The sequence below is a fragment of the Neoarius graeffei genome, chromosome 17 (assembly GCF_027579695.1).
Source record: "Neoarius graeffei isolate fNeoGra1 chromosome 17, fNeoGra1.pri, whole genome shotgun sequence".
Taxonomy (NCBI): Eukaryota; Metazoa; Chordata; class Actinopteri; order Siluriformes; family Ariidae; genus Neoarius; species Neoarius graeffei.
Window position 1 is genome coordinate 29867759 of NC_083585.1, and position 27505 is coordinate 29895263.

A 27505-nucleotide genomic window follows, 5' to 3' on the forward strand; every position below is an offset into this window, starting at 1 on the left:
CGGCCACGGGGCTCGAACCCGGACCTTCTTGCTGCGAGGCGACAGTGCTAACCGCTACAGCACCATGCCGCCCCCTAACTAACTGTATTCTAATTATTTTTGTCATGTACGTCAAGAGGGATTAATGCTGTAGACATTTTGCAATAAAAAGGTAAAAATAACATTCATATTTCTTTATTTATTCATAACTTTGTAGCTAAAAAAAAGCAGCAGCAGGTTTAAAACACAGAGCGCTGGGAAAACAGCACTCTGCGTGTGCAGAAAACCCCAAATTATCCTGCATCACGACAGAAAAAGGCCAAATTCAGAAATACATGGTGTAGCTCAAATTATGTAATTGAAAAGCCTGTTACTGATTTTAATCCTAACCACAGTTAAGCAAAGGTTCATTCCAGCTCATGGCCCACTGTAGAGGACACCATCATGTGACATCTCCTACCTCTAATGTTTACATTTCTAATCCCACACTGGTGTCTATGTGGTGTGGAGCTCCTAATCATTAATAAAATCTCATTTTCTTCAGTTAGTCAAGGTCAAGCCATTAAAAACAGAATGGCTGAAATTCACAGGATCTCGGTGTACATTTCAACTGCTACGTCTCGAAACAGATTATCTATTTGACAGACCGTTGATTAGCAACAGAGAAGAAAGAAAAACTAATTATTTTGAAGAAACACAATCGTTCTACTTGCTAAACAAGAACACAGACGATTACAAAGGCACTTTGGCCACTGATGCGACAATATAGGACAGTGGACGCATATCTGGAGCAGTAGGAGCTCAGGTTAAGGTTCTGTGCTAACATTTAGGTGGTGTTTGCATTAGACTGTATCCGTATCGTTTTCATTGCAGATGCACTGTCCGTGCACATTAAAACGCCGGAAAACGACTCCACAGGTGGAACAGTTTGAATCCGCCAGGGCCCACGTATTCAACCCAGTACATATCTGATCCGGTGCTGTGTAAACATTGAGGAACGAGGATACGCAGTGCTGAGCTCTAGCTGACGTCGTCATTGGACAACGTCACTGTGACATCCACCTTCCTGATTCGCTGGCGTTGGTCATGCCACGTTGGTCATGTGAATGAGCAATACAGGAAGTGTGTTAAGGAAGGTCATTAAGTGAATGAGCAATACAGGAAGTGTGTTGGTTACCGTAGCACTAAATAGTCTTGTTGTAATCGTAAAAAACGGCCATTCTGCGAGGTGAAGAGTGTACCGAACACTGTTAGATCCTTCTAGCATAAACACAAAGGCCATACACGGTGTAAAAAAGGCGTCATTGTAGTACCAGTACCGCCGATAACAGACTGGCATACTTCATTTTTTACAACGACATCCTTCCACTTGCAAGTGGTGAGTGACTTGCGCATGCCCGATATGCACTGGGATCATGTGACGTGACGTCTAATTAGTCATATGATTAGCGTATCCGTGTATTGGCGTTGCTGTGTGCACGGGGAACGGTTTTGTTGCGGGCACAGAAATTGTGTGTGTGTACGCGAATCATTTTAAAAACGTTAATCTGATGATCCGCTGATTCGAAATAATGTAAACAGGGCCTTAGAAGGCTGTAAATTCTTCTGCCAGAGTCTCACAGATGACCCATACAAAAACTAGCTCAATTGTCCATCCATCCATCCATTATCCGTAGCCGCTTATCCTGTGCAGGGTCACGGGCAAGCTGGAGCCTATCCCAGGGGCAAGATGCGGGCTCCACCCTGGACAAGTCAACAGATCATCGCAGGGCTGACACACAGAGACAAACAACCATTCACATTCACAACTACGGTCAATTTAGAGCCACCACTTAGCCTAACCTGCATGTCTTTGGACTGTGGGGGAAACCGGAGCACTCGGAAGAAACCCACACAGATACGGGGAGAACATGCAAACTCCACACAGAAAGGCCCCCGTCGGCCGCTGGGCTCGAACCCAGAACCTTCTTGCTGCGAGGCGTCAGTGCTAACCACTACACCACCGTGCCGCCCGTAGTTGAACTGTATCCTGTCTTATATGAAACCCTCTTGTAACTTGTAAATATGAGGACTGTGTGTGAACCCTTTAGCAGATCCAACAAGTCATTTTCATTGAGATATTCTTGTTATAGCTGCCATATGTGGTGAAAAAAAAAAAGACATTTTAAAACATATGGTCAGGACACTAACAAGTCTTAACATTAAAAAATATTTACATGACAAAAATCAAGACGCAACCTGAATCTTTGATCCTTCAAAATGAATACAAAAATCTCTCAGTCTTTTTGTTTTCCTGGAATGCGAATTGCTGAAGTGCTTACGGCTGTCTGGGCTGATCTGGCTACAGACCAAGTGTTGTTCTGAGAGGATTAGTGAGAGTGCTGAGGAGTGTGTAGGGGAGGAACACAGAGAAGGATTCTCCAGATCTAGGGGAGGGTCTATTCAAGTGTGCGAGAGATTAGAACAGCAGATCTGGGGTAAGGGTTTAAAAAAAATTTAAATTAAAAAAAAAAAAAAAGGACGTTTTCACTTGGGGTCTCCTTGCTAGGATCCAGATGTATTTTCTACAGCGAGAACATGTGGAGAGCAGATGTCGCAGTTTCGGTTAGAAAAAGAAGTACTGAAAGGAGGGAACTCCCGATATGTGAATGTCAGAACGTCAAAACCAGCATGCTCACTCACACACACTACTTCCTTCCTTGCGCTTTTGCTAGCTTCTATTTGCCATTGTTTTCAATCCACTTTCCAGCAGTCTAAGAAGTATGACCCTTGCCCTATATGTCTTAATACCCATGTTCCACTCCGTATCTTTAAGACGGTCGATACATGGAGGACCTAAGTAAAAAGCTTCTTGACATTAGCACGGTATTATACTTCTGTAAATATTAATTCGTTACGCATTATGTGAGCTCATACTGCATCTGAAAAGTGCATGTATAATACTGTAGCACATTATTTTAATAAAATAACATTTTCCTAACAGACATTTATTTAGAACTCCACCTCTGTTTCTACCACAGACTTTAGTTTCAGCTGGAGTTCAGAATGGAACGTTTTACTTCCCAGACACTAACTGGGAGAAAGATTTTTAACTAGGAAAGAATCTGCTACTTTTATTGCAGGCACAAAATTATCCTATAATATTGGGTAGGACTGATGCCTCACAGCTCCAGGGTCCCCCTTGGATTTCTGTCTCTTCAGAGCTTTGTGCTCTCCCTCCATGTCTACAAGGATTTCCTCTGGTTTTCTTTTACCACCTTTAGAGTAGGATTGTGATAAATTGCCCCAGATATGAATGAGCATGTGAATCTGTGTGCGCGCACGCATATACACTCACTGGCCACTTTAATAGGAACTTGTTCTTGATTCTAATATTCCCGTTCTTGGCTGCAGGAGTGGAATCCAATGTGGTCTTCTGCTGTTGCATGCTGAGATGCTTTTCTGCTCACCACGGTTGTAAAGAGTGATTATACGAGTTACTATATCCTTCCTGGCAGCTCAAATGCGGTTAGGTTAATATGGGACGGCCTTGGGCTGAGGTGCCCTTGAGCGAGGCACCTAACTCCCAACTGCTCCCTGGGTGCTGTTAGCATGGCTGCCCACTGCTCTGGGTGTGCGCGCTCATTGCTCACGTGTGTGTTCACTGCTTCAGATCGGGTTAAGTGCGGAGAGGAATTTCACAAGTGTGTGATGAATAAAATTGTTCTTCTTCAAACCAATCTGGCCACTTTCCTCGGACCTCTCTTATCAACAAGGCGTTTGTTTCCACCCACAGAACTGTCCCTCACTCAATGTTTTTTGTTTTTCGCACCATTCTGTGTAAACTCTAGTGACTGTTGTGTGTGAAAACCTCAGGCGATCAGCAGTTTCTGAAATAGTCAAACCAGTCCATCTGGCTCAAACCAACACCCATGCCACAGCGAAAGTCACACTTTAAGATCACAATTCCCCCCCCCCCCCATTCTGATGTTTGAAGTGAACATTAACTGAAGCTCTTGATTTGTATCTGCACGATTTTACACAAGGGATGGGCTGATTCGATACCTGCATGAAACAGCAGCTGGATGAGTGTACCTAATAAAGTGGCCGGTGAGCGTATCTGTATTGTGCCCTGAGGCAGACTTATGTCTCATCCAAAGTGTGTCCCCACCTCGTACTCTGTGTTCCCTGGATAGGCTCCAGATCCACCGGTCCGTGACCCTGCCCAGAGAACACGGCTACTGAAGATAACCGAATGAATGAAGACGTGCATGCTTAGTAGCTTTAGTTTAAAAATAAATATTTTTGGTCAGCAAGCATATTGAAATTTGGGCTTAGAGGAAAATTGTTGATTTTTTTTTTTTTTTGGCTGGAGTGTCTCTTTAATATCTGATCACCAGTACATGGCAGAACATTATCTCTAGGAAAAAAGGGCATAATTGATGTCTCATGCCTTGTGATTCTCTCAGCCTTCTACTTCACTGAACAAACTCGATTCCGCTAAATGACAGAAGGATGAGATCAATTTGTGCTCGGACCACCTGAGCAAACTGAAATAGATAAAATCCACATTGGTAGAACCATTGAAACTGTTTTTCATGGCCTTGTTTACTTTGAAACGCTTGCTCTTTCAGGCAAAACTTTCACTTTCCACTCCACTACCTTAGGAAACCACAATATTTCCAGACACATCTGCCAAGTGGATACTGCCTATGTACGAAGTTAAACACTTTTACAAGAACAATAAATTACTCTTGATTTTTCCATTTATTCCATTAATACAGTCAGGCTATCCAGAACCGAACACTAAGCCACTTCTACTCCTTTTGTCCCCCAGAACTGAAATCACTGTACTGTTTGTATTGATTAATATTTGGTCAAGCAATAGGCTACATCCTCTCCCTATTTCTGTTCCAAACATCAGGGCCTTTCCAGTTTCTCTGGAAGAACAGGAAGGTCAAAAGTTAGAGGGAAAAGCCTCTTTCTGCAGGCTCACAGCCTGTATCCATAACTCACTGGTCCAACATGAACACTCTGGCTAACTCTACGAGAACATTGCTGAATAAATAAAAAAAACAAACCTTTTCATAGAACTTCACATGAATAAACTGTATTGGTGTGGTAAGAATGCCTGTCAAACAAATATGATTCAGTGGTAATGGAATGTGTCCATGCCCTAATGTACAGCATTCCTCTTTAATGAAACATACAAAGCCGTAACGACACTTTAGGCTTCACAACATCCAGAACTGTTGAATAAACTCTGTAGAGGAAATAAGGTGAGAAATAAGAGGCTTGTAGTGGTGAATGAGTGTTCACAGTGCCATTAAGAATCTGGTGGTATTTTTCTGTCCAGATATTTCAATGAATGAGCTTCCAGGAAAAGAGTGGACACACACACAAGAAAAAAAAAAATCTGGCGCTGACTGCCTCTGTTCACAGAAGAACCAAACGGTGACGTAAAACCACTCACAAAGCCACTGCATCATACCAGGCCAACAGATTCTTTCTCCAGCTAATGAGATATACAAAACTTGATTTGTTTAAAGCAGCTTTGCTAAGCTTTAGGTGCATTTCATATTCTTTATATATTTAGGCATTTTATATTATTCTTTATCTTCATTTTTATCCCCCCGGCATATAAGGTGTGTGGGGGGGGGGAGCTATCGCTCTGTCCATCTGTCTGTAAACATTTTAGTTTCCGGCGCATAACTCAAAAACTATTAGGAATTTTGTCACGAAACCTGACAGTTAAATGACTAGAGCAGTTGTGCCTTTTGACATCTCTGTGATTTTTATTTTGTCCGTATTTCCATGGCAACCAATTCAACTGAGGAAAATTTGGAGTGGGGGGTCATGTGGAGGCCGAGGGTTGGGATATATAATCTCCTGATGGCTCTTGTTAATATTCAAGAGTGTTTCTAAACCATAGGCCACAGGAGATAAATGGGGCCCTGTTTGAATTTGCATATCTGCTGGGTTACAGGTCGTGAGACAGGTTGAACAGTTTGAGGAAACGAGACAAGCAAGCAGGAATATCAGGAATCACATAGTCTGGCTTTAAAAATAAGCTTCTCACTAGAAAGTACAGTATGTTGTCATTCAACTCACTTCTTGGCTTACAACTTCTTCAGGGACATTCCTACAGTGCCTTGCAAAAGTATTCATACCCCTTGAACTTCTTCACATTTTTCCACCTTACAACCACGAACTTGAAAGTTTTTTATTGAGATTTTATGTGATAGACCAACACAGAGTAGCATATAATTGTGAAGTGAAACGAAAATGATAAATGGCCTTCAAAAATTTTAAACAAATAAAAATCTGAAAAATGTGATGTGCATTAGTATTCAGCCCCCTGTACTCTGATACCTCTAAATACAATTGCCTTCAGAAGTCATCTAATTAGTTAATAGAGTCCTACTGTGTGTAATTTACTCTCAGCATAAATACACTTGTTCTGTGAAGGCCTCAGTGGTTTGTTAGAGAACACTGAAGAACAAACAGCATCATGAAGACCAAAGAACTCACCAGACAGGTCAGGGATAAAGTTCTGGAGAAGTTTAAAGCAGGGTTAGGTTATAAAAAATATCCCAAGCTCTGAACATCTCAAGAAGCACTGTTCAATCCATCATTCAAAAATGGAAAAAGTATGGCACAACCACAAACCTACCAAGACATGGCCGTCCACCTAAACCGACAGAGCGAGCAAGGAGAGCACTGGTCAGAGAAGCAGCCAAGAGGCCCATGATCACTCTGGAGGAGCTGCAGAAATCCACAGCTCAGGTGGGAGAATCTGTGCACAGGACAACTATAAGTCGTACACTCCACAAATCTGGCCTTTTTGGAAGAGTGGCAAGAAGAAAGCCATTGTTGAAAGACAGGCATAAGAAGTCCCATTTGCAGTTTGCCAGAAGCCATGTAGGGGACACAGCAAACATGTGGAAGAAGGTGCTTTGGTCAGATGAGACCAAAGTTGAACTTTTTGGCCTAAATGCAAAGCGCTATGTGTGGCGGAAAACTAACACTGCTCATCACCCTGCACACACCATCCCCACTGTGAAACATGGTGGTGGCAGCATCATGCTATGGGGATGCTTTTCTTCAGCAGGGACAGGGAAGCTGGTCAGAGTTGATGGGAAGATGGATGGAGCTAAATACAGGGCAATTCTGGAAGAAAACCTGTTGAAGGCTGCAAAACACTTGAGACTGGGAAGGAGATTCACCTTCCAGCAAGACAGTGACCCTAAACATACAGCCAGAGCTACAATGGAATGGTTTAGATCAAAGAGAATATGCATGTGTTAGAATGGCCCAGTCAAAGTCCAGACCTAAATCCCATTAAGCATCTGTGGCAAGACTTGAAAATTGCTGTTCACAGACGCTCTCCATCCAATCTGGCTGAGCTTGAGCTATTTTGCAAAGAAGAATGGGCAAAAATTTCAGTGTCTAGATGTGCAAAGCTGGTAGAGACATACCACAAAAGACTTGCAGCTGTAATTGCAGCCAAAGGTGGCTCTACAAAGTATTGACGCAGGGGGCTGAATACTAATGCACATCACATTTTTCAGATTTTTATTTGTTTCAAATTTTGAAGACCATTTATCATTTTTGTTTCACTTCACAATTATGTGCTACTCTGTGTTGGTCTATCACATAAAATCTCAATTTAAAAAAAAAAACTTAAGTTCGTGGTTGTAAGGTGGAAAAATGTGAAAAAGTTCAAGGGGTATGAATACTTTTTCAAGGCACTGTGATACTCACCACCATGTGATGAAAAAGGAGCTCCCATGACTGGTTGATCTTCTGGTTGAAAAGCATGTCAAAGAAGTCATATATGAAGTACCCTAGAAGAAGAAGAAAAAAAAACTCTCATTAATAAAACGTGCTAATGAAAAAAAGAAAAAAAAAAACCTGCCTGCAGCATTTCAAGTACGTATTAAGGCCACAGCTCCCATGACGATGGCAACCAAGATGTCAGTGACAGAGGGCTATTTATAATACATCTCCCACCATGAAGGTATCCATGGAGACAGCCTGTTAGAGTGGCCGAGAACGAACAGAACAAACAGAGCACAACGTTAGAAAAGAGCCCACTGATGGGTACGTACAGCACTGAATAAGCATTTCAGTATAATATTCATTATCTGATGGTGAAGTGCTGTGACTCCAGTCTTACACAGATGAAAAATGCTTATACCTTTGCATTGGAATTCACAGCACTACGTCATTGATTATTACCCTATAACAGAGTGCACCACTGTGTTTTATGCTTTACATGTTAACTTATAACTGTAACCATATGATAATCCTTTCTCAAAAAGAAAAAAACCCTTAGACCATTATCCATGATGGCGTTCTTATCTCTATAGCTGTGTGCTTCTGTGACACACCAGTCATATACAGGACATTTGTTGCTTGTTATGTGCAGATTCTGAACACTAATGATGTCACATTCTAGGTTCAATGACCTCCTGGTTATGTGAAAGGAAGTTTTTGAGTTTTGCAACATATGATACTGCTGGGGGAAGTAAGGTTTTGAGAACAGTAAAATCAGTGCACTCCATAATCCAGCACATTACCTCACTGCATAACAGAAATAGTGGTCCTATTGCTCATCTATGCCATTAGTGGACAAATATACAATAAAATGTTCATTTGGACTAGTAGCCCATTCATGTACAGTCACGTGACTAAAGGCCTGGGCGCTTGTGCCTGGGACGGATCATAAAGCCACAAAGCCACTCATTGACTCTCCAGCAATAGTGAAACTGTCAACACTAAGAGTGGGATACATTCAGGATTTTAAAATATCTGTGGAATTTGGGAGTTTGTGTTTGCGAATGGAAATTACAATATCTGCTTACTGGCTGGAAAAGGGTTATCGTTTAACAGCCAACGGCTCTAAAGGAACAGCCTTATTGAGAGAGACACACACACAAAAAAAAACCCAGTATCTAACGAATGTTTGACAGTGCAAATTCTTTCTTCCTCTTGTGTAAAATCCATAGCGACACTACAGGCCATACTGTGGAATTAATAAAATTAATAGGTTTTTATTTATATATATATATATATATATATATATATATATATATATATATATATATACACATACATACACACACACACACAGTGGGGCAAAAAAGTATTTAGTCAGTCAGTCACCAATTGTGCAAGTTCTCCCACTTAAAAAGATGAGAGAGGCCTGTAATTTTCTTCATCATAGGTACACTTCAACTATGAGAGACAAAATGAGAAAAAAAAAATCCAGAAAATCACATTGTCTGATTTTTAAAGAATTTATTTGCAAATTATGGTGGAAAATAAGTATTTGGTCAATAACAAAAGTTCATCTCAATACTGTTATATACCCTTTGTTGGCAATGACAGAGGCCAAACGTTTTCTGTAAGTCTTCACAAGGTTTTCACACACTGTTGCTGGTATTTTGGCCCATTCCTCCATGCAGATCTCCTCTAGAGCAGTGATGTTTTGGGGCTGTCGCTGGGCAACACGGACTTTCAACTCCCTCCAAAGATTTTCTATGGGGTTGAGATCTGGAGACTGGCTAGGCCACTCCAGGACCTTGAAATGCTTCTTACGAAGCCACTCCTTCGTTGCCCGGGCGGTGTGTTTGGGATCACTGTCATGCTGAAAGACCCAGCCACGTTTCATCTTCAATGCCCTTGCTGATGGAAGGAGGTTTTCACTCAAAATCTCACAATACATGGCCCCATTCATTCTTTCCTTTACACGGATCAGTCGTCCTGGTCCCTTTGCAGAAAAACAGCCCCAAAGCATGATGTTTCCACCCCCATGCTTCACAGTAGGTATGGTGTTCTTTGGATGCAACTCAGCATTCTTTCTCCTCCAAACATGACAAGTTGAGTTTTTACCAAAAAGTTCTATTTTGGTTTAATCTGACCATATGACATTCTCCCAATCCTCTTCTGGATCATCCAAATGCTCTCTAGCAAACTTCAGACGGGCCTGGACATGTACTGGCTTAAGCAGGGGGACACGTCTGGCACTGCAGGATTTGAGTCCCTGGCGGCGTAGTGTGTTACTGATGGTAGCCTTTGTTACTTTGGTCCCAGCTCTCTGCAGGTCATTCACTAGGTCCCCCCGTGTGGTTCTGGGATTTTTGCTCACCGTTCTTGTGATCATTTTGACCCCACGGGGTGAGATCTTGCGTGGAGCCCCAGATCGAGGGAGATTATCAGTGGTCTTGTATGTCTTCCATTTTCTAATAATTGCTCCCACAGTTGATTTCTTCACACCAAGCTGCTTACCTATTGCAGATTCAGTCTTCCCAGCCTGGTGCAGGTCTACAATTTTGTTTCTGGTGTCCTTTGACAGCTCTTTGGTCTTGGCCATAGTGGAGTTTGGAGTGTGACTGTTTGAGGTTGTGGACAGGTGTCTTTTATACTGATAATGAGTTCAAACAGGTGCCATTAATACAGGTAACGAGTGGAGGACAGAGGAGCCTCTTAAAGAAGTTGTTACAGGTCTGTGAGAGCCAGAAATCTTGCTTGTTTGTAGGTGACCAAATACTTATTTTACCGAGGAATTTACCAATTAATTCATTAAAAATCCTACAATGTGATTTCCTGGATTCTTTCCCCCCATTCTGTCTCTCATAGTTGAAGTGTACCTATGATGAAAATTACAGGCCTCTCTCTCGTCTTTTTAAGTGGGAGAACTTGCACAATTGGTGGCTGACTAAATACTTTTTTGCCCCACTGTGTGTGTGTGTGTGTGTGTGTGTGTGTGTGTGTGTGTATATATATATATATATATATATATATATATATATATATATATATATATATACACACACACACACGTTATTCCACAAAATCAAATCATACATGAGCTGATAGCCGATGAGGCGCGTAGCACTGAGCTGGCAAAAAGCCATGTACGACGAGATTGAGTGGAATAACTGTTTTATTCTATGCACAGTCACTGGATTTTGAGAAACAGCATTTTTATTTTTTACAAATTCGATAAATAAAACCTTTATACAAAACGCCTGACAAAATCATTTCCGCTTTGAATGTAAACAAACCTGCGAAATGACAGTAGTAACTTGTGAAAAATGCTATAATAAATAATTCTTGAAAAATACGTTATTACCATCAAGTACTTTTATTCCATATTTTGTAGCTTTTTTTTGGGAGGGGGGGTTGAGTAGAGTTTTTATTTCATCCTCGCTTGGCTCGGCAACACGCTCCACCATTTTGTTTTTCTCTACTCACAGAATATGAGCTGATAGCCTAGTAGTAGAGTAGCCAATCAGAGCACACGGTTGCTCATATCCAGTGAATGTGGATAGAAATTTTATATATGTGAGACGATATTACACAGTAGTACAAAGATATGAAGTTTATCTTCAAGTGGTGAATGTATATGTAACGAGTGAGGGAAGCAAACTCTTCTCCCTGTACACCAACATCTGCACCTCCAAGCATCAGTCTGTCAAGTTCCTCAAGTTTGCAGATGACACCACCCTCATTGGACTCATCTCTGACGAGGAGGAGTCTGGCTACAGATGGGAGATTGACCATCTGGTGTCCTGGTGCAGGCAAAACAACCTGGAGCTTAATGCTTTAAAGACAGTGGAGATAACTGTAGACTTCAGAAGGAGCTCTGCCACACCCTCCTCCCCCATCATCCTGTTTGACTCCCCAGGAACCTCTGTAGAGCATTTCCACTTGCTGGACACTATGATCACTCAGGACCTTAAGTGGGAGATAAATACCTGCTCTCTCACCAAGAAAGCACAGTACAGGATGTACTTCCTGCGGCAAATTAAGTTGTTCAATCGGTGAAAGACAACGATGGTGCACTTTTACACCACCATCATTGAGTCCATCCTCACATCCTCCATCACCATATCATCACTAAGGTCAGAGACCCCCACTGACACTAACCTCTCACTTTCAATCTGGGATATTAATGCACTTCATCCCTCAACTGCGATTTTGCACATTTCATGGTTGTCATACATCTTCATTCTGTGAACTTTGACTGTACATTCCAGCAAAACACTGTACAGCTTGGCTATTTATTTAACCCACTGCACATATTCTCTTCTCACACATTCATGTCGTTACCATTCATCATCACGTGACCCGTTTTTGAACATTCCAGGACATACTGTACAGCTTGGACTTCAAAATAACCCATGCACATACCCCTTAAATATGTCCACTTTTCAAATCTGTATAATTTCAGATTCTTCTAGTAGGGGCGGCACGGTGGCATTGTGGTTAGCGCTGTCGCCTCACAGCAAGAAGGTCCGGGTTCGAGCCCCGTGGCCGGCGAGGGCCTTTCTGTGCGGAGTTTGCATGTTCTCCCCGTGTCCGCGTGGGTTTCATCCGGGTGCTCCGGTTTCCCCCACAGTCCAAAGACATGCAGGTTAGGTTAACTGGTGACTCTAAATTGACCGTAGGTGTGAATGGTTGTCTGTGTCTATGTGTCAGCCCTGTGATGACCTGGCGACTTGTCCAGGGTGTACCCCGCCTTTCGCCCGTAGTCAGCTGGGATAGGCTCCAGCTTGCCTGCGACCCTGTAGAACAGGATAAAGCGGCTACAGATAATATGAGATTCTTCTAGTTCTTATTCTATGTATATAGCTACTTCTTGTCTTTGCTAAATGCTTCTATCTTAACACCAATCACCAAAGCAAATTCCTTGTATGCAAGAACATCTATCTATCCATCTGGCATATCACTACAGTGATGTGGCCACTCTGATGGCTTCAGCCATCAAAATCTCTCAGGAAGAATTACACTAGTGGTTTCCCATTGCCTTTGACTAAATTATTATAGAGGTTTTCTCCTCTCAATCATTCACACACACCTATGGACAATTTAGAATAGCCAGTTAACCTAACCATATTTCTTTGAAATGAAAGAAATATAAGAAATTTAATGTCACTACATGACGCAGAAAAACTAGTTCATGCTTTCGTTACCTCCAGGTTGGATTACTTTAATGCCTTACTGTCTGGATGTTCCAATAAGTGCATAAACAAGCTCCAGTTAGTTCAAAATGCAGCAGCAAGAGTCCTTACTAGAACTAGAAAATATGGCCACATCACCCCTGTCTTATCCACACTGCATTGGCTCCCAATCAAATTTCATATTGATTATAAAATACTACTATTGACCTTTAAAGCACTGAATGGTCTCGCACCACAGTACCTGAGTGAACTTCTGCTCCCCTGTGACCCGCCACACCTACTTAGATCAAAAGGTGCAGGCTATCTGCTGGTACCTCATATAGTGAAGGCTACATCAGGGGGCAGAGCCTTTTCTTACAAAGCCCCACAGTTATGGAACAGCCTTCCAAGTAGTGTTCGGGAATCAGACACAGTCTCAGCATTTAAGTCTCGGCTGAAAACATATCTGTTTAGTCAAGCTTTTTGTTAATGGGGTTTATGAGGTAAAGGAGTAGATCTGGAGGGTCCTCAGACAGAGTGTTTTGGTAAACTGGGATGTATGGATGCTGTCAGTCCCCACTCGCTTGCTCACTCGAGTTTGTTGACGGTGTAGTGGCTGCTGCTTTATGTCCCGGGGCCCCTCATGCCTGTGTTATCTTCTGGCTCTCCCCTTTTAGTTATGCTGTCATAGTTAGTTGCCAGAGTCCCTGCTTGTACTCAGTGCAAAATGTATACTGTTCCTACTTATTCAGGTGACATTGGGCATACCTAACAACCTGTGTTTTCTCTCTCTTCTCCCCTCTGAGTTACATGTCGGTCCTGGGATCGAGATGCTGACCTCTTCTGCTCCTCAGACCTGCCTGATCCATCCTGGTGCCTTGTGTCTGGTTGGAGTCTCATCGCATCGCTCCTGTGGAGGGCGGCCCCATGTGGACAGTTGGGGGTCGCGCCTGGAGGACGCTCTGGACTCTTGCAGTGGTGTTTTTGTGGTTGGGGACTGCAGTTGACTTGCTGACTTTGGGACTGCGGTTGTCGTGAACGGTTTTGCACTCAGGTTTCCGTTGGTGGGGGGTTTATAGCATCAACGAAGCTGACTTTGTTAGGACTGTTAATGTTATAGTCATGTTGTCTGTTGTTGCCTGAATGGGGATGGGTTCCCTTTTGAGTCTGGTTCCTCTCGAGGTTTCTTCCTCGTGTCATCTGAGGGAGTTTTCCCCTTGCCACCGTCGCCACAGGCGTGCTCGTTGGGGATAGACTGGGGATAAAATTAGCTCGTATTTTAAGTCGTTCAAATTCTGTAAAGCTGCTTTGCGACAATGTTTATTGCTAAAAGCGCTATACAAATAAACTTGACTTGACTTCTTTGGACTGTGGGGGAAACCCACGCGGACACGGGGAGAACATGCAAACTCCACACAGAAAGGCCCCCATCGACCACTGGACTCAAACCCAGAACCTTCTCGCTGTGAGGTGACAGTGCTAACCAACTGCACCACCATGTGAGCGCGTACTTGGCGATAAACTTGATTCTGATTCTAAATAGTAAATAATAAAAATACAGTAAACAAAAAAAAATAAATTCCACAACTGTACTGATCCATATTATATCACGAACCGCTAAACTAAGTAAAGAGAAACAACAGTCCATCATGAAAAAACACTGTGTCTTAAAGTATCCATCCATAGTCGCTTATCCTGTTCTACAGGGTCACAGGCAAGCTGGAGCCTATCCCAGCTGACTACGGGCGAAAGGCGGGGTACACCCTGGACAAGCCCCCAGGTCATCACAGGGCTGACACAGAGACAAACAACCATTCACACTCACATTCACACCTATGGTCGATTTAGAGCCACCAATTAACCTAACCTGCATGTCTTTGGACTGTGGGGGAAACCGGAGCATCCGGAAGAAACCCACAGACACGGGGAGAACATGCAAACTCCGCACAGAAAGGCCCCTGTGGGCCACTGGGCTCGAACCCAGGACCTTCTTGCTGTTAGATGACAGTGCTAACCACTACATCACCGTGCCACCTGTCTTAAAGTAATTAATAAAAATAAAGAAAAATAATTATTAGGCATGTCCAAACTTTTGACTGGTACTGTACAGTGGTGCTTAGAAGTTTGTGAACCCTTTAGAATTTTCTATATTTCTGCATAAATATGATCTAAAACAACATCAGATTTTCACACAAGTCCTAAAAGTAGATAAATAGAACCCAGTTAAACAAATGAGACAAAAACATTATACTTGGTCATTTATTTATTGAGGAAAATGATCCAATATTACATATCTGTGAGTGGCAAAAGTATGTGAACCGTTACTTTCAGTATCTGGTGTGACCCCCTTGTGCAGCAATAACTGCAACTAAACGTTTCCGGTAACTGTTGATCAGTCCTGCACACCAGCTTGGAGGAATTTTAGCCCATTCCTCTGTACAGAACGGCTTCAACTCTGGGATGTTGGTGGGTTTCCTCACATGAACTGCTCGCTTCAGGTCCTTCCACAACATTTCCATTGGATTAAGGTCAGGACTTTGACTTGGCCATTCCAGAACATTAACTTTATTCTTCTTTAACCATTCTTTGGTAGAATGATGTATGCTTAGTGTCGTTGTCTTGCTGCATGACCCCCCTTCTCTTGAGACTCAGTTCATGGACAGATGCCCTGACATTTTCCTTTAGAATTCGCCGCTATAATTCAGAATTCATTGTTGCATCAATGATGGCAAGCCATCCTGGCCCAGATGCAGCAAAACAGGCCCAAACCATGATACTACCACCACCATGTTTCACAGATGGGATAAGGTTCTTATGCTGGAATGCAGTGTTTTCCTTTCTCCAAACATAACGCTTCTCATTTAAACCAAAAAGTTCTATTTTGGTCTCATCCCTCCACAAAACATTTTTTCAATAGCCTTCTGGCTTGTCCACGTGATCTTTAGCAAACTGCAGATGAGCAGCAATGTTCTTTTTGGACAGCAGTAACTTTCTCCTTGCAACCCTGACATGCACACCATTGTTGTTCAGTGTTCTCCTGATGGTGGACTCATGAACATTAGCCAATGTGAGAGAGGCCTTCAGTTGCTTAGAAGTTACCCTGGGGTCCTTTGTGACCTCGCCAACTATTACATGCCTTGCTCTTGGAGTGATCTTTGTTGGTCGACCACTCCTGGGGAGGGTAACAATGGTCCTGAATTTCCTCCATTTGTACACAATCTGTCTGACTGTGGATTGGTGGAGTCCAAACTCTTTAGAGATGGTTTTGTAACCTTTTCCAGCCTGATGAGCATCAACAACGCTTTTTCTGAGGTCCTCAGAAATCTCCTTTGTTCGTGCCATGATACACTTCCACAAACATGTGTGTGGCAGCGGGGGCGTGGTCAAGCGCCGGTCTGTGACAGGAGGGCGGAGTCAGGGAAGGTGAGTGGCAGAATCACTACACCTGAGAGCAATTAACCTGTGTTTGTGTGTCTTCCCAGTGACCGCACCATATATAAGGAGGGAGAGCAGAGAGGTGCTTCCCGGAACCAGACGCCGGTTGTGTGTGTCTGTGTTAATGCTAAAAGTTTCACTGAAAAGTGTGGCCATAAAGCCGTATTTTGGTAAACCTGATCTCTGTCCTGCTGTCCTCTGTGCTCCACCCTTTGTAAGAACTGTCACAATGTGTTGTGAAGATCAGACTTTGATAGATCCCTGTTCTTTAAATAAAACCGGGTGCCCACTCACACCTGATTGTCATCCCATTGACTGAAAACACCTGACTCTAATTTCACCTTCAAATTAACTGCTAATCCTAGAGGTTCACATACTTTTGCCACTCACAGATATGTAATACTGGATCATTTTCCTCAATAAATAAATGACCAAGTATAATATTTTTTGTCTCATTTGTTTAACTGGGTTCTCTTTATCTACTTTTAGGACTTGGGTGAAAATCTGATTATATGTTTTAGGTCATATTTATGAAGAAATATAGAAAATTCTAAAGGGTTCACAAACTTTCAAGCACTGATTCTTGCCGAGACCAGATTTTGTGTACCACTTACACAAAAACCTAAGCACATCATGACTGAATGGATGACAGAGAAGGTTGTGGTTATGACATATCAGCTCCAGCTCTGTTCGGGTGAGAAAGTGCTTCTTCTAGTACTCTTGCACAAAGCAGCAGAGTTTTAAAGACTCCTACATTCTCGACAGACAGCTCTATAATGGACTGCGTACAGAAAGCAGCTTTGAATTCTTCACATGGTCGAGATGTGCATTACGACAAAGAAAACATGCTTTTCTTTATCGAGAAAGACTGGACAGTCCAAAAGTTGGGGCGGCACGGTGGTGTAGTGGTTAGCGCTGTTGCCTCACAGCAAGAAGGTCCGGGTTCGAGCCCCGTGGCCGGCGAGGGCCTTTCTGTGCGGAGTTTGCATGTTCTCCCCGTGTCCGCGTGGGTTTCCTCCGGTTTCCCCCACAGTCCAAAGACATGCAGGTTAGGTTAACTGGTGACTCTAAATTGACCGTAGGTGTGAATGTGAGTGTGAATGGTTGTCTGTGTCTATGTGTCGGCCCTGTGATGACCTGGCGACTTGTCCAGGGTGTACCCCGCCTTTCGCCCGTAGTCAGCTGGGATAGGCTCCGGCTTGCCTGCGACCCTGTAGAACAGGATAAAGCGGCTAGAGATAATGAGATGAGACGAGTCCAAAAGTTGACGGAGTATCCAAACAGGAGTAGGCTGTAACCCGTGGAAAGCATGTGATCGAGCTTTCTACTCGTTTCACTTACCAATGGATACACACACCAAAGCATGTGAGAAGATGGAGTGTGTTTTTATCAGATCTTCAGCCATCTCTGGATGTACGTAAAAACTAGAGGAGAAAGAGCAGCCAGGTGAGTTATGTGAAAGCAACAGGTGAGTTTCTGTGTGTGTGTGTGTGAGTGAGTGAGAGAGAGAGAGAGAGAGAGAGAGAAAACACTCACCAAAGCACAGCCCATATTCCAGTGATGAGGCTGTGAAGGAAAGATGTGGAGATGTTTCTCCATTTCCATTTATTCCTCTGAGCTGTTTCTGGGATGTAGAGTCGAGCAAATCCACAGTTTGCCAGTTTGAAAAAGCCCACAGACACACCGGTTGTCAGCAGAACTGACTGTAACTCCATGTTGTTGTTGTTTGTTTGTTTGTTTGTTTCCTCCGCCTGTCTTGTGGCTTAAACACCCGTATTCTCACGTTTCCAGAAGTCACAAACAATACACACCCCTTTCTTATTCCCTCACCATTTCGACATGTCCATTATATTAACGGTAATTCTCCTGTCGCTCTGGGTTTGAATATGTTGGTTGTCCTTCTTTATAGGGAAAAAAAATCCTCGCCGTCCAGAAACAACACTTGTTGGCTATAATCTCCAAGCTGAATAGACTGTGTGCGTCATTAGAAACAGTACATCGAAGAGTTATAAAACATCCGCCTGTCAGCTTGTGTAACTTCTTCCCTCCTCACTAAGCAAACATCAGAAGCTCCGCCTCTCAGCGCGCGGGACCTGCAGCAGGGATAGTCAATACCTCCGAGTCGGATTTTCTTTACCAAACGATACCAAATAAAATCACGAGTATCCCGATACTTTTTTTTTTTAACTACTAAAGTCTTTAAAGTCTTTCCACAGTCAGAGTCTGAGCAATATACTACAGGGTGTTTCTCAAAAAAAATTGAGATCATTTCACAATCTAATAACTTTGCCAATTCTCGTTCTCAACTCAACTTTATTTATATAGCACTTTAAAACAACCATAGTTGAAAACAAGGTGCTGTACATAAAAGACATAAAACAATTGAAAGCAATGAAATAAATAAAAACAGTCGAACAGTTGTTTCATTGTTTTTAAAAGCAATTAGAAACAATAAAACAATAAATAAAAGCAAACCATAAAAACACTAAAACAAGAGCAGAGTCTCATGCGGAGTTAAAAGCCAAGAAGTAAAAATAGGTTTTAAGACTAGTTTTAAAAATGGACAGTGAGGAAGCTTGCCTAATGTGCACTGGTAGCTCGTTCCATAATTTTGGAGCAGCAATGGAGAAAGCTCTGTCCCCTCTGAGCTTCCGTTTGGACCTCGGTACCTCCAGGAGCAGCAAGTCAGCTGACCTGAGGCACCGTTCATCTCATCTCATTATCTCTAGCCGCTTTATCCTTCTACAGAAGCTTTTTTTATTTTATTTTTATTTTCTTTCTTTTTCTATTTTCATTTTATTTATTTATTTATTTATTTATTTCTGTGTGTTTGTGTAGTTTGATGTTTGTTTGAGTGCTTTGTCCGCCGGCTGTGGTGTAGCTCTGGACCTAGTTTTGGGTGTCGGTTCCCTCCAGGCCTTGGTTCGCTGTGGGTGATGTCTGTGCTCCCAGCTATGGACTGCAGTGAGCCTGTTGCTCATTTTACATCGTGGTTGTCCAGCGCTCTGTGCTTTAACGCTTGGCGTGATGTTCTGAGCGATGTTGCTCAGTGGTGTCGCGGTGGCTGGGCAGGCAGTTTGGACATACCAGCGCTCTGCATGGCAGAGCTTCTCTGCTCGCTTTGTGGATCCATGGCGTGGTGTTCGAGCGATGTTGTTGATGGCGTCACGGCGGCAGTGCTGGAGATGTGGGACTCGTTTTCGTGCGCCTTTTGGTGGGACTGTGGCTGCTACACCACTGGAATTACATCCTGACCCCTACTTGGTGGACTTTTTACTTTTTATTTATTTATTTATTTATTTATCATTTTTTTATTATTATTTTTTTATTATTTATTTATTTATTTATTTATTTATTTATTTATTTTCCTTGTCTATAATTGTAAAGCATCCTTGGGTTTCTTGAAAGGCGCTATATAAATTTAACTTATTATTATTATTATTACAGGGTTGCAGGCAAGCTGGAGCCTATCCCAGCTGACTACGGGCGAAAGGCGGGGTACACCCTGGACAAGTCGCCAGGTCATCACAGGGCTGACACATAGACACAGACAACCATTCACACTCACATTCACACCTACGCTCAATTTAGAGTCACCAGTTAACCTAACCTGCATGTCTTTGGACTGTGGGGGAAACCGGAGCACCCGGAGGAAACCCACGTGGACACGGGGAGAACATGCAAACTCCACACAGAAAGGCCCTCACCGGCCACGAACCCGGACCTTCTTGCTGTGAGGCGACAGCGCTAACCACTACACCACTGTGCCACCCAATTCTCGTTCAATTGACCTCAAATTTTAACAGCATGTGTAGAAACAGGTCAAAATTTTATGTTGAATGTTTTTTGGTATAGAAATGCCATTCATTTTCATCGCAGGGCTGACACACAGAGACAAATAACCATTCACACTCACATATAATATGGTCAATTTAGAGACACCAACTAACCTAACCTGCATGTCTTTGGGGGTAACTGGAGCACCCAGAGGAAACCCAGACAGACACAGGGAGAACATGCAAACTCCACATGGAAGGCCCTCGTCGTCAGCCACTGGGCTCAAACGCAGGACCTTCTTGCTGTGAGGCGACAGTGCTAGCCACTACACCACCGTGCTGTCCCACGGGGAAGGACATGCAAACTCTAAACAGAAAGGCTCCAGTTGGCCACGAGGTTTGAACCCAGAACCTTCTTGCTGTGAAGTGATAGTGTTAACCACTGCACCATTGCACTATCCAAAAATCTAATAACTTTGCCAATTCTCATTCAATTGACCTCAAATTTTAACAGCATGTGTAGAAACAGGTCAAAATTTTATGTTGAATGTTTTTTGTTTTTATCTTTTTAGATATAGAAATGCCATTGACTGGAAAAGAAAAGACGTTTTGTGTGTTAGAGTGCGCTCGAACACAGTTGAACAAGACTGCAGCGTACATTTATGACAGAATTCTCTAAAAATGCACCAACTGCAATGCGGATTTGGACACAAAAAGTTCAAAGAGGAAGGCTGTGTGTGTGTGTGTGTGTGTGTGTGTGTGTGTGTGTGTGTGTGTGTGTGTGTGTGTGTGTGTGTCAGGCAGCACACATATTGAAAATTTGTGAAATCGTTCATGGAATCCACACAGCTTTGAATTTCTCATTCAAATTTTGAGGAATGAATATTATATTGTTCAACATTAAGCCTGTTCAGTTTCATTTGCATAGACTATGTAGTTTCTGGGATGTTTACAGCTCAAAATTTTTTTTAAAACACCCTGTATTACACTAAAGCACATAATTCATGATCATCCATCCATTATATGTAGCCGCTTATCCTGTTCTACAGGGTCACAGGCAAGCTGGAGCCTATCCCGGGGCAAGATGCGGGGTCCACCCTGGACAAGTCACCAGATCATCGCAGGGCTGACACACAGAGACAAATAACCATTTACACTCACATCTACAGTCAATTTAGAGTCACCAGTTAACCTAACCTGCATGTCTTTGGACTGTGGGGGAAACCGGAGCACCCGGAGGAAACCCACGCGGACACGGGGAGAACATGCAAACTCCACACAGAAAGGCCCTCGCCGGCTGCTGGGCTCGAACCCAGGACTTTCTTGCTGTGAGGCAACAGTGCTCACTACTACACCACTGTGCCACCCAATTCATGATCATTTTAATACTCAAATCTGATTGGTCAGGTGTTGATTCATTTTCCATAACAGCAGCTCTTAGAGCAAATCCATCTGCAAGACAAACACACAGGTTAATATTAATGCACTTGTATTAAATATGCCATGGTTTCTATACTAACAAATTACACAGGGACTTGTATTTCAGAACATATTCCAACTCTTAGATGTAAGGAATAATCAGAATCAGAACCGAGTTTATTGCCAAGTCTGTTCTCACATACAAGGAATTTGCTTTGGTGACTGGTGCTTAAACAGTTAAGATAGAATAATAAAAAAAGACAAAAGTAGTTATATAAATAGAATAAAAAATAAGAAGAATCTAAAATATACAAATTTGAGGGGTATGTGAGGGGTATGTGCATGGGTTGTTTTGAAATCCAAGTTGTACAGTATGTCCCGGAATGTGCAAAAACAGGTCACATGATGAATATGAAGAGTTATGACATGAATGTGTGAGAAGAGGAGAATATGTGGCTTAAACAAATAGCCAAGCTGTACAGTGTGTGCCAGAATGTGCAATACAAGTTCACAGAATGAAGATGTATGACATGACAATGAAATGTGCAAAATTGCAGTTCAGAGACGAAGTGCATTAATGTCACATCATTGGCTGTCCATCGCTAGCGATGATGACAGCTTCGTTAGGATGCACAGAAATGCAGATCGGCCACGAGGCCCGCACCAGAGCAACAGAGCCGTCTGCAGCGGTGGCACGAATGGCCCAGCTGAGCCACCATGGAATGTCTGGCCTTGTGAGCGCTTGTATACTATTCACAAATAAAGCGCCTTGTACAGTAAGGTAAGACAAACGATGTCGTGCCCCCATTGTGTTGTCTCTCTGGACCTCCAGACCTGATGCCAAGTGGTGCACAAAAGTGCCACAGACCTGACTGGTATGGAAGCTGGCCCACAGTGGCAAATGACTTGCCGAGTGATGCCATCCGTTGGCCATTTGAGTGGCTCTTCCCATGCCATCAGGTGGTGCGCCATCAACACTGTTGGGTTCATCTGCCACACTGCTCCGAAAAGCACCCTGCTGCCAGCACCTTATTGGTGATGTACTATTTAACCCATAGCTGGAACCCAGGCAGGTGCTACCACTCCAGGTCAGGTTAAGGGGTAATTCCACTTTCCCCAATACTCAAGTCCTCCCGGACCTGAGACTCACCACTGGTTGCAGTTTAAAGTCATACCCAGGACTAAATCTGTGACTATTAAAGACTTTCAATCTGTGACTATTAATGTCACAGATTGAAAGTGTGAGGTTAGAGTCAGTAGGGGCTTCTGACCTTACTGATGAGATCAGCTGCAGTGGAGAAAAAGCTGGTGTGAGGTTTTGGTTCTAATGGACTGCAACCCCATACCAGAGGAGAATAATTCAAATAGTTTGTGTCTGGGGTGAGAAGGATCGGCCACAATCCTTTCTGCTCTCTTCAGGGTCCTGGACTTGTACAGGTCCTGAAGAGATTGAAGGTTGCAGCCAATCATCCTCTCAGCAGAGCGAATGATGCACTGCAGTCTGCCCTCGTCCCTGGCAGTGGCAGCAGCGTACCAGATGGTGATGGAGGAGGTGAGGATGGACTTGATGATGGCGGTGTAAAAGTGCACCATCACTGTCCAAAAAAAAAAAGTCCATCAGATTCTATGGTTGGAACTGTGTCCATAGCAAAATAAACTTTGTGGTCTTCTTAAGATTAGCCTACTAAGCATTATAATTCACATTAAACTGAACATTAAAATTGCTATTATAAAAATCTTCCATTGTGTTTTCTGATGGAGTAACTTTTTTGTTGTTATTTGTTTGTTTGTTTGCTTTTGCCATAGGATGTTCACAAATTCGCTGATGTTAATTTCATTATTAAAGCAACAAATTTACTGTACTTCTTTCTGCGGGTTGATATGATTGGACGTGGTCCTCCAGAGTCTATGATCAGAACTGTCTCCAATTATAATATCAACAGTCTGTTATTCATAGCAGTGGGCTGCTATTCAGAAATAACAAACTGGAGAATGCCACAATTGACCAATCCGAATTGAGCATTCAACAAATCTGTGTAATACCAGAGAGCTACTGTAGCACAAACTGCTGAAAAATTTAATGTGGGCCAAAACAGAAAGGTGTCACCATTAACTATTTCAGCAGTTTGTACTACAGTAGCTCTTCTGTGGGATTGAACCTTATGGGCTAGCATTCATGCCCCATGCAAATCAGTGAGTCTTGGCCACCCATGACCCTGTCACTGGTTCACCGGTTGTCCTTCCTTGGACCACTTTTGGTAGATACTAACCACTGCATACCAGGAACACCCCACAAGATATGCCATTTTGGAGATGCTCAGACCCAGTCATGTAGCCACCACAATTTGTCCCTTGTCAAAGTTGCTCAGATCTGTACACTTGCTCATTTTTCTTGTTTCCAACACATCAACTTCAAGAACAGACTGTTCTCTTGCTGTCTAATATATCCCACCCCTTGACAGGTGCCACTGTAACGAGACAATCAATGTTATTCATTTCACCTGTCAGTGGTCATAATATTATGGCTGATCAGTGTATTTTCCAATATCTTCACTTGCAAGGATATCAATTCGAGTCGTATATTCGAGTCGTTCAAGATCATGCTAACTGAATGGAATATATCTGATATACCATGAAAAAAGCCAGCCAATATTATTATTATTATTATTATTATTATTATTATTATACACTCTTTTTCCAGTTTTTTTTATGTCCGTTGGTATGTTTTTCTCTTGTAAATATGCTTGAAGTTTTGGTAGCCTTTTGGGTGTTCAACATGTCTTTCTCTTTCCTGCGAACAAAGAAATGCTTCTGCACATGCACAACAGAAAACTTTCTCATTTTATATTTTCATCAGCTCGGACGTGCGACGTCATGTTGTCTTGACAACCATGAAATATCGTAAACCGTATTCAGCGCTCATTCTCCACTGGGTAGAATGAAGTAATACACGTAGGATAAGCAATATGCTAACAATATTGCATGCTATCAAACCAAATGAATGAAACCTGCTAGAAGGGAATAGAATACATGTTTTTTATTCCATGGAAAAAGTGTCCTGTATGTATAACAATTCCTGATATTTCACTCTGATGATGTCACTCCCAGTGTTTTCCCACAGACTAGACGCGCTTTGTTAAAATGGTGACCTGGTTCAAAATAAAAATTCTTTTGATTAACTTGCGTACTTTTTTGTGGATGTGTCCATATAATATAAAGCACATTACGCCGTGGCGCAAAGATATGAAGTTTATCTTTTCGTGTTGAAACTTTTCACCACTCAAAGATAAACTTCATATCTTTGCACCATCGTGTAATATTTTATATTTTATATATATACACACACACACACCAGTTTTCGTTTGATAAAAAATGAACACATATCGTCATTCTTACAGTAGAGTCGATTTTTCAAAAGAAACAGTATTGAAAGTATTGACACTTCCTTTATCCACGCATCCCTAACTGGTGGACAGAAGCGCCTCCCATTTTAGCTACTCAAGCAGCCAAAAATCCAAAAAATCCATTCAAAAACTCCATAAACAAACTCTAAACAATTTTCAAATCCTCCTCCAGGTTTTAGCGACACCTAGTGGTATTGTGACCAAAATATCTTACGTAAACCGTTTTGTAACCATGTAAATTTGTAACTTTGTGTCTGTGATAGGCTCTGATCCACTGACCCTGCCAAGGACAAAGTACTTCATCTCTCATCTCATTATCTCTAGCCGCTTTATCCTGTTCTACAGGGTTGCAGGCAAGCTGGAGCCTATCCCAGCTGACTACGGGCGAAAGGCGGGGTACACCCTGGACAAGTCGCCAGGTCATCACAGGGCTGACACATAGACACAGACAACCATTCACACTCACATTCACACCTACGGTCAATTTAGAGTCACCAGTTAACCTAACCTGCATGTCTTTGGACTGTGGGGGAAACCGGAGCACCCGGAGGAAACCCACGCGGACACGGGGAGAACATGCAAACTCTGCACAGAAAGGCCCTCGCCGGCCACGGGGCTCGAACCCGGACCTTCTTGCTGTGAGGCGACAGCGCTAACCACTACACCACTGTGCCGCCCGGACAAAGTACTTACTGCAAATAAATCAGTGTATAATACTAATATATGAGACTTACAGTTCTTGTGTTAAAACATGATGGTACACTACATGATCAAAACTTTGTGGAAACTTGACCATTATGCCCATATATGGGTCTTCCTGAAACTGTTGCCACAACATTGGAAACACACACTTGTCTTGAATATATTTGTATGCTGTGGCATTGACAACATTCCATTTACTGGAACTAGGCGGCCTAACCCAAACCTGTTCCTGCATGACAGTGCAACTCATGCACATACTGTAAGATCCATGAAGATGTGGCTTGACAAGTTGGGTCTGGAAGAACTTGAGTGGCCTGCACATGGCTCTGAGTTTAACCCCACACTGAACACCTTTGGGATGAATTAACATGCCAACTGCATCCCAGCCCTCTTCACCTCACATCAGTGTCTAACCTCACTAATGTTTTGTGGTTGAATGTTCAAATCCACACAGTCATGCTTCATAATCTAGTGATAAGCCAATATATGGGTCTGATGGTCAGGTGTCCACATACTTTTGGCCATATAGTGTGTTTTGTAAGTTGTGTAAAATGTTACTTAAATAAATCTATAATTTGTACCTTTATTTCATGTTTTGTTTTGTTTTTTCAATCTTGTATATAGTTTTCAGATTGAGTCTGGCCAATACACGTTACATCTTGTCCCACTACACCAGTTTTCAGATTTTGTTTGATAAAAAACGAACACATATTGCCATTCTTACACTAGGGTCGATTTTTAAAAAGAAACAGTATTGAAAGTATTGACACTTCCTTGATCCATCCATCCCTAACTGGTGGACAGAAGTGCCTCCCATTTTAGCTACTCAAGCAGCCAAAAATCCATTAAAAAACTCTATAAACAAACTCTAAACCATTTTCAAATCCTCCTCCAGGTTTTAGCGACACCTAGTGGTATTGTGACCAAAATATTTTATGTAAACCGTTTTGTAACCATGTAAATTTGTAACTTGGTGTCTGTGATAGGCTCTGATCCACTGACCCTGCCAAGGACAAAGTACTTACTGCAAATAAATCAATGTGTAATACTAATCATTAAAGTCAATGTTCTGTAAATTGAATACTATGGAAGCCGAGAACGACCATGCAATCATTTTTTTTCTCGTGACAACAAGAAATGATTGTGTTATCTCGTGATAACAATTATTTTCTTGTAATAATGCATTAGTCAATTATTTATTAATTATTCCTAATTAATTCTTAATGAAGTATTTTTATTTAATATTTATTCATTTTATTTTGTTATTTATTTGGATGGTGCAGTGGTTAACACTATCACTTCACAGCAAGAAGTTTCTGGGTTCAAACCTCGTGGCCAACTGGAGCCTTTCTGTTTAGAGTTTGCATGTTCTCCCCATGGGATGGCACGGTGGTGTAGTGGTTAGCACTGTCGCCTCACAGCAAGAAGGTCCTGGGTTTGAGCCCAGTGGCTGATGGAGGCCTTTCTGTGTGGAGTTTGCATGTTCTCCCCGTGTCTGTGTGGGTTTCCTCCGGATGCTCCGATTTCCCCTACAGTCCAAAGGCTAACTGCAGGTTAGGTTAACTGGTGGCTCTAAATTGACCATAGGTGTGAATGTGAGTGTGAATGGTTGTTTGTCTCTAATGCCGCTTTTCCACTACCAACGCGGCTGAGTTGGACTGAGCCGTGCCGTGCTGAGTTGGGCTGAGTCGAGCTGAGTGGGGCTGTTGGAGTTGCATTTCGACTACAACCGCGCTGAACCGTGCTGGCTGGAAGTGGGTGGACACATTGGGTGGAGTTAGCGAAAGTGGGTGGACGTCAGGTGATGTCGTTAGGCGGCGCAAACAGTGACATCAGTGACCTTTTAAGTGGTAGTCTCACA

At 42.6% G+C, this 27505-nt stretch overlaps 2 protein-coding genes across 3 annotated transcripts in view; one reads left to right on the forward strand and one right to left on the reverse strand.

Annotated features, from left to right (window-relative positions):
* Positions 1 to 18408, reverse strand: part of tlcd2 (TLC domain containing 2) — a 42278-nt gene extending 23870 nt beyond the window's left edge. Inside the window, exons 1-3 of the mRNA XM_060943988.1 lie at positions 17880 to 18408; positions 17685 to 17767; positions 7723 to 7805 (exon numbers count right to left, since the gene is read on the reverse strand). Coding sequence (XP_060799971.1) covers positions 7723 to 7805; positions 17685 to 17767; positions 17880 to 18058 — 345 coding nt within the window. The 5' untranslated portion in view covers positions 18059 to 18408. The remainder of the gene's footprint in view (positions 1 to 7722; positions 7806 to 17684; positions 17768 to 17879) is intronic.
* Positions 17606 to 27505, forward strand: part of aifm4 (apoptosis inducing factor mitochondria associated 4) — a 43112-nt gene continuing 33212 nt past the window's right edge. Inside the window, exon 1 of one of the 2 annotated variants that reach the window (XM_060943982.1) lies at positions 17606 to 17789. The gene's annotated coding sequence lies outside the window, so the exon portion shown is untranslated. Of the gene's footprint in view, positions 17790 to 22253; positions 22320 to 27505 lie in introns of those variants that run through there. The other variant, XM_060943986.1, reaches the window with a different exon arrangement.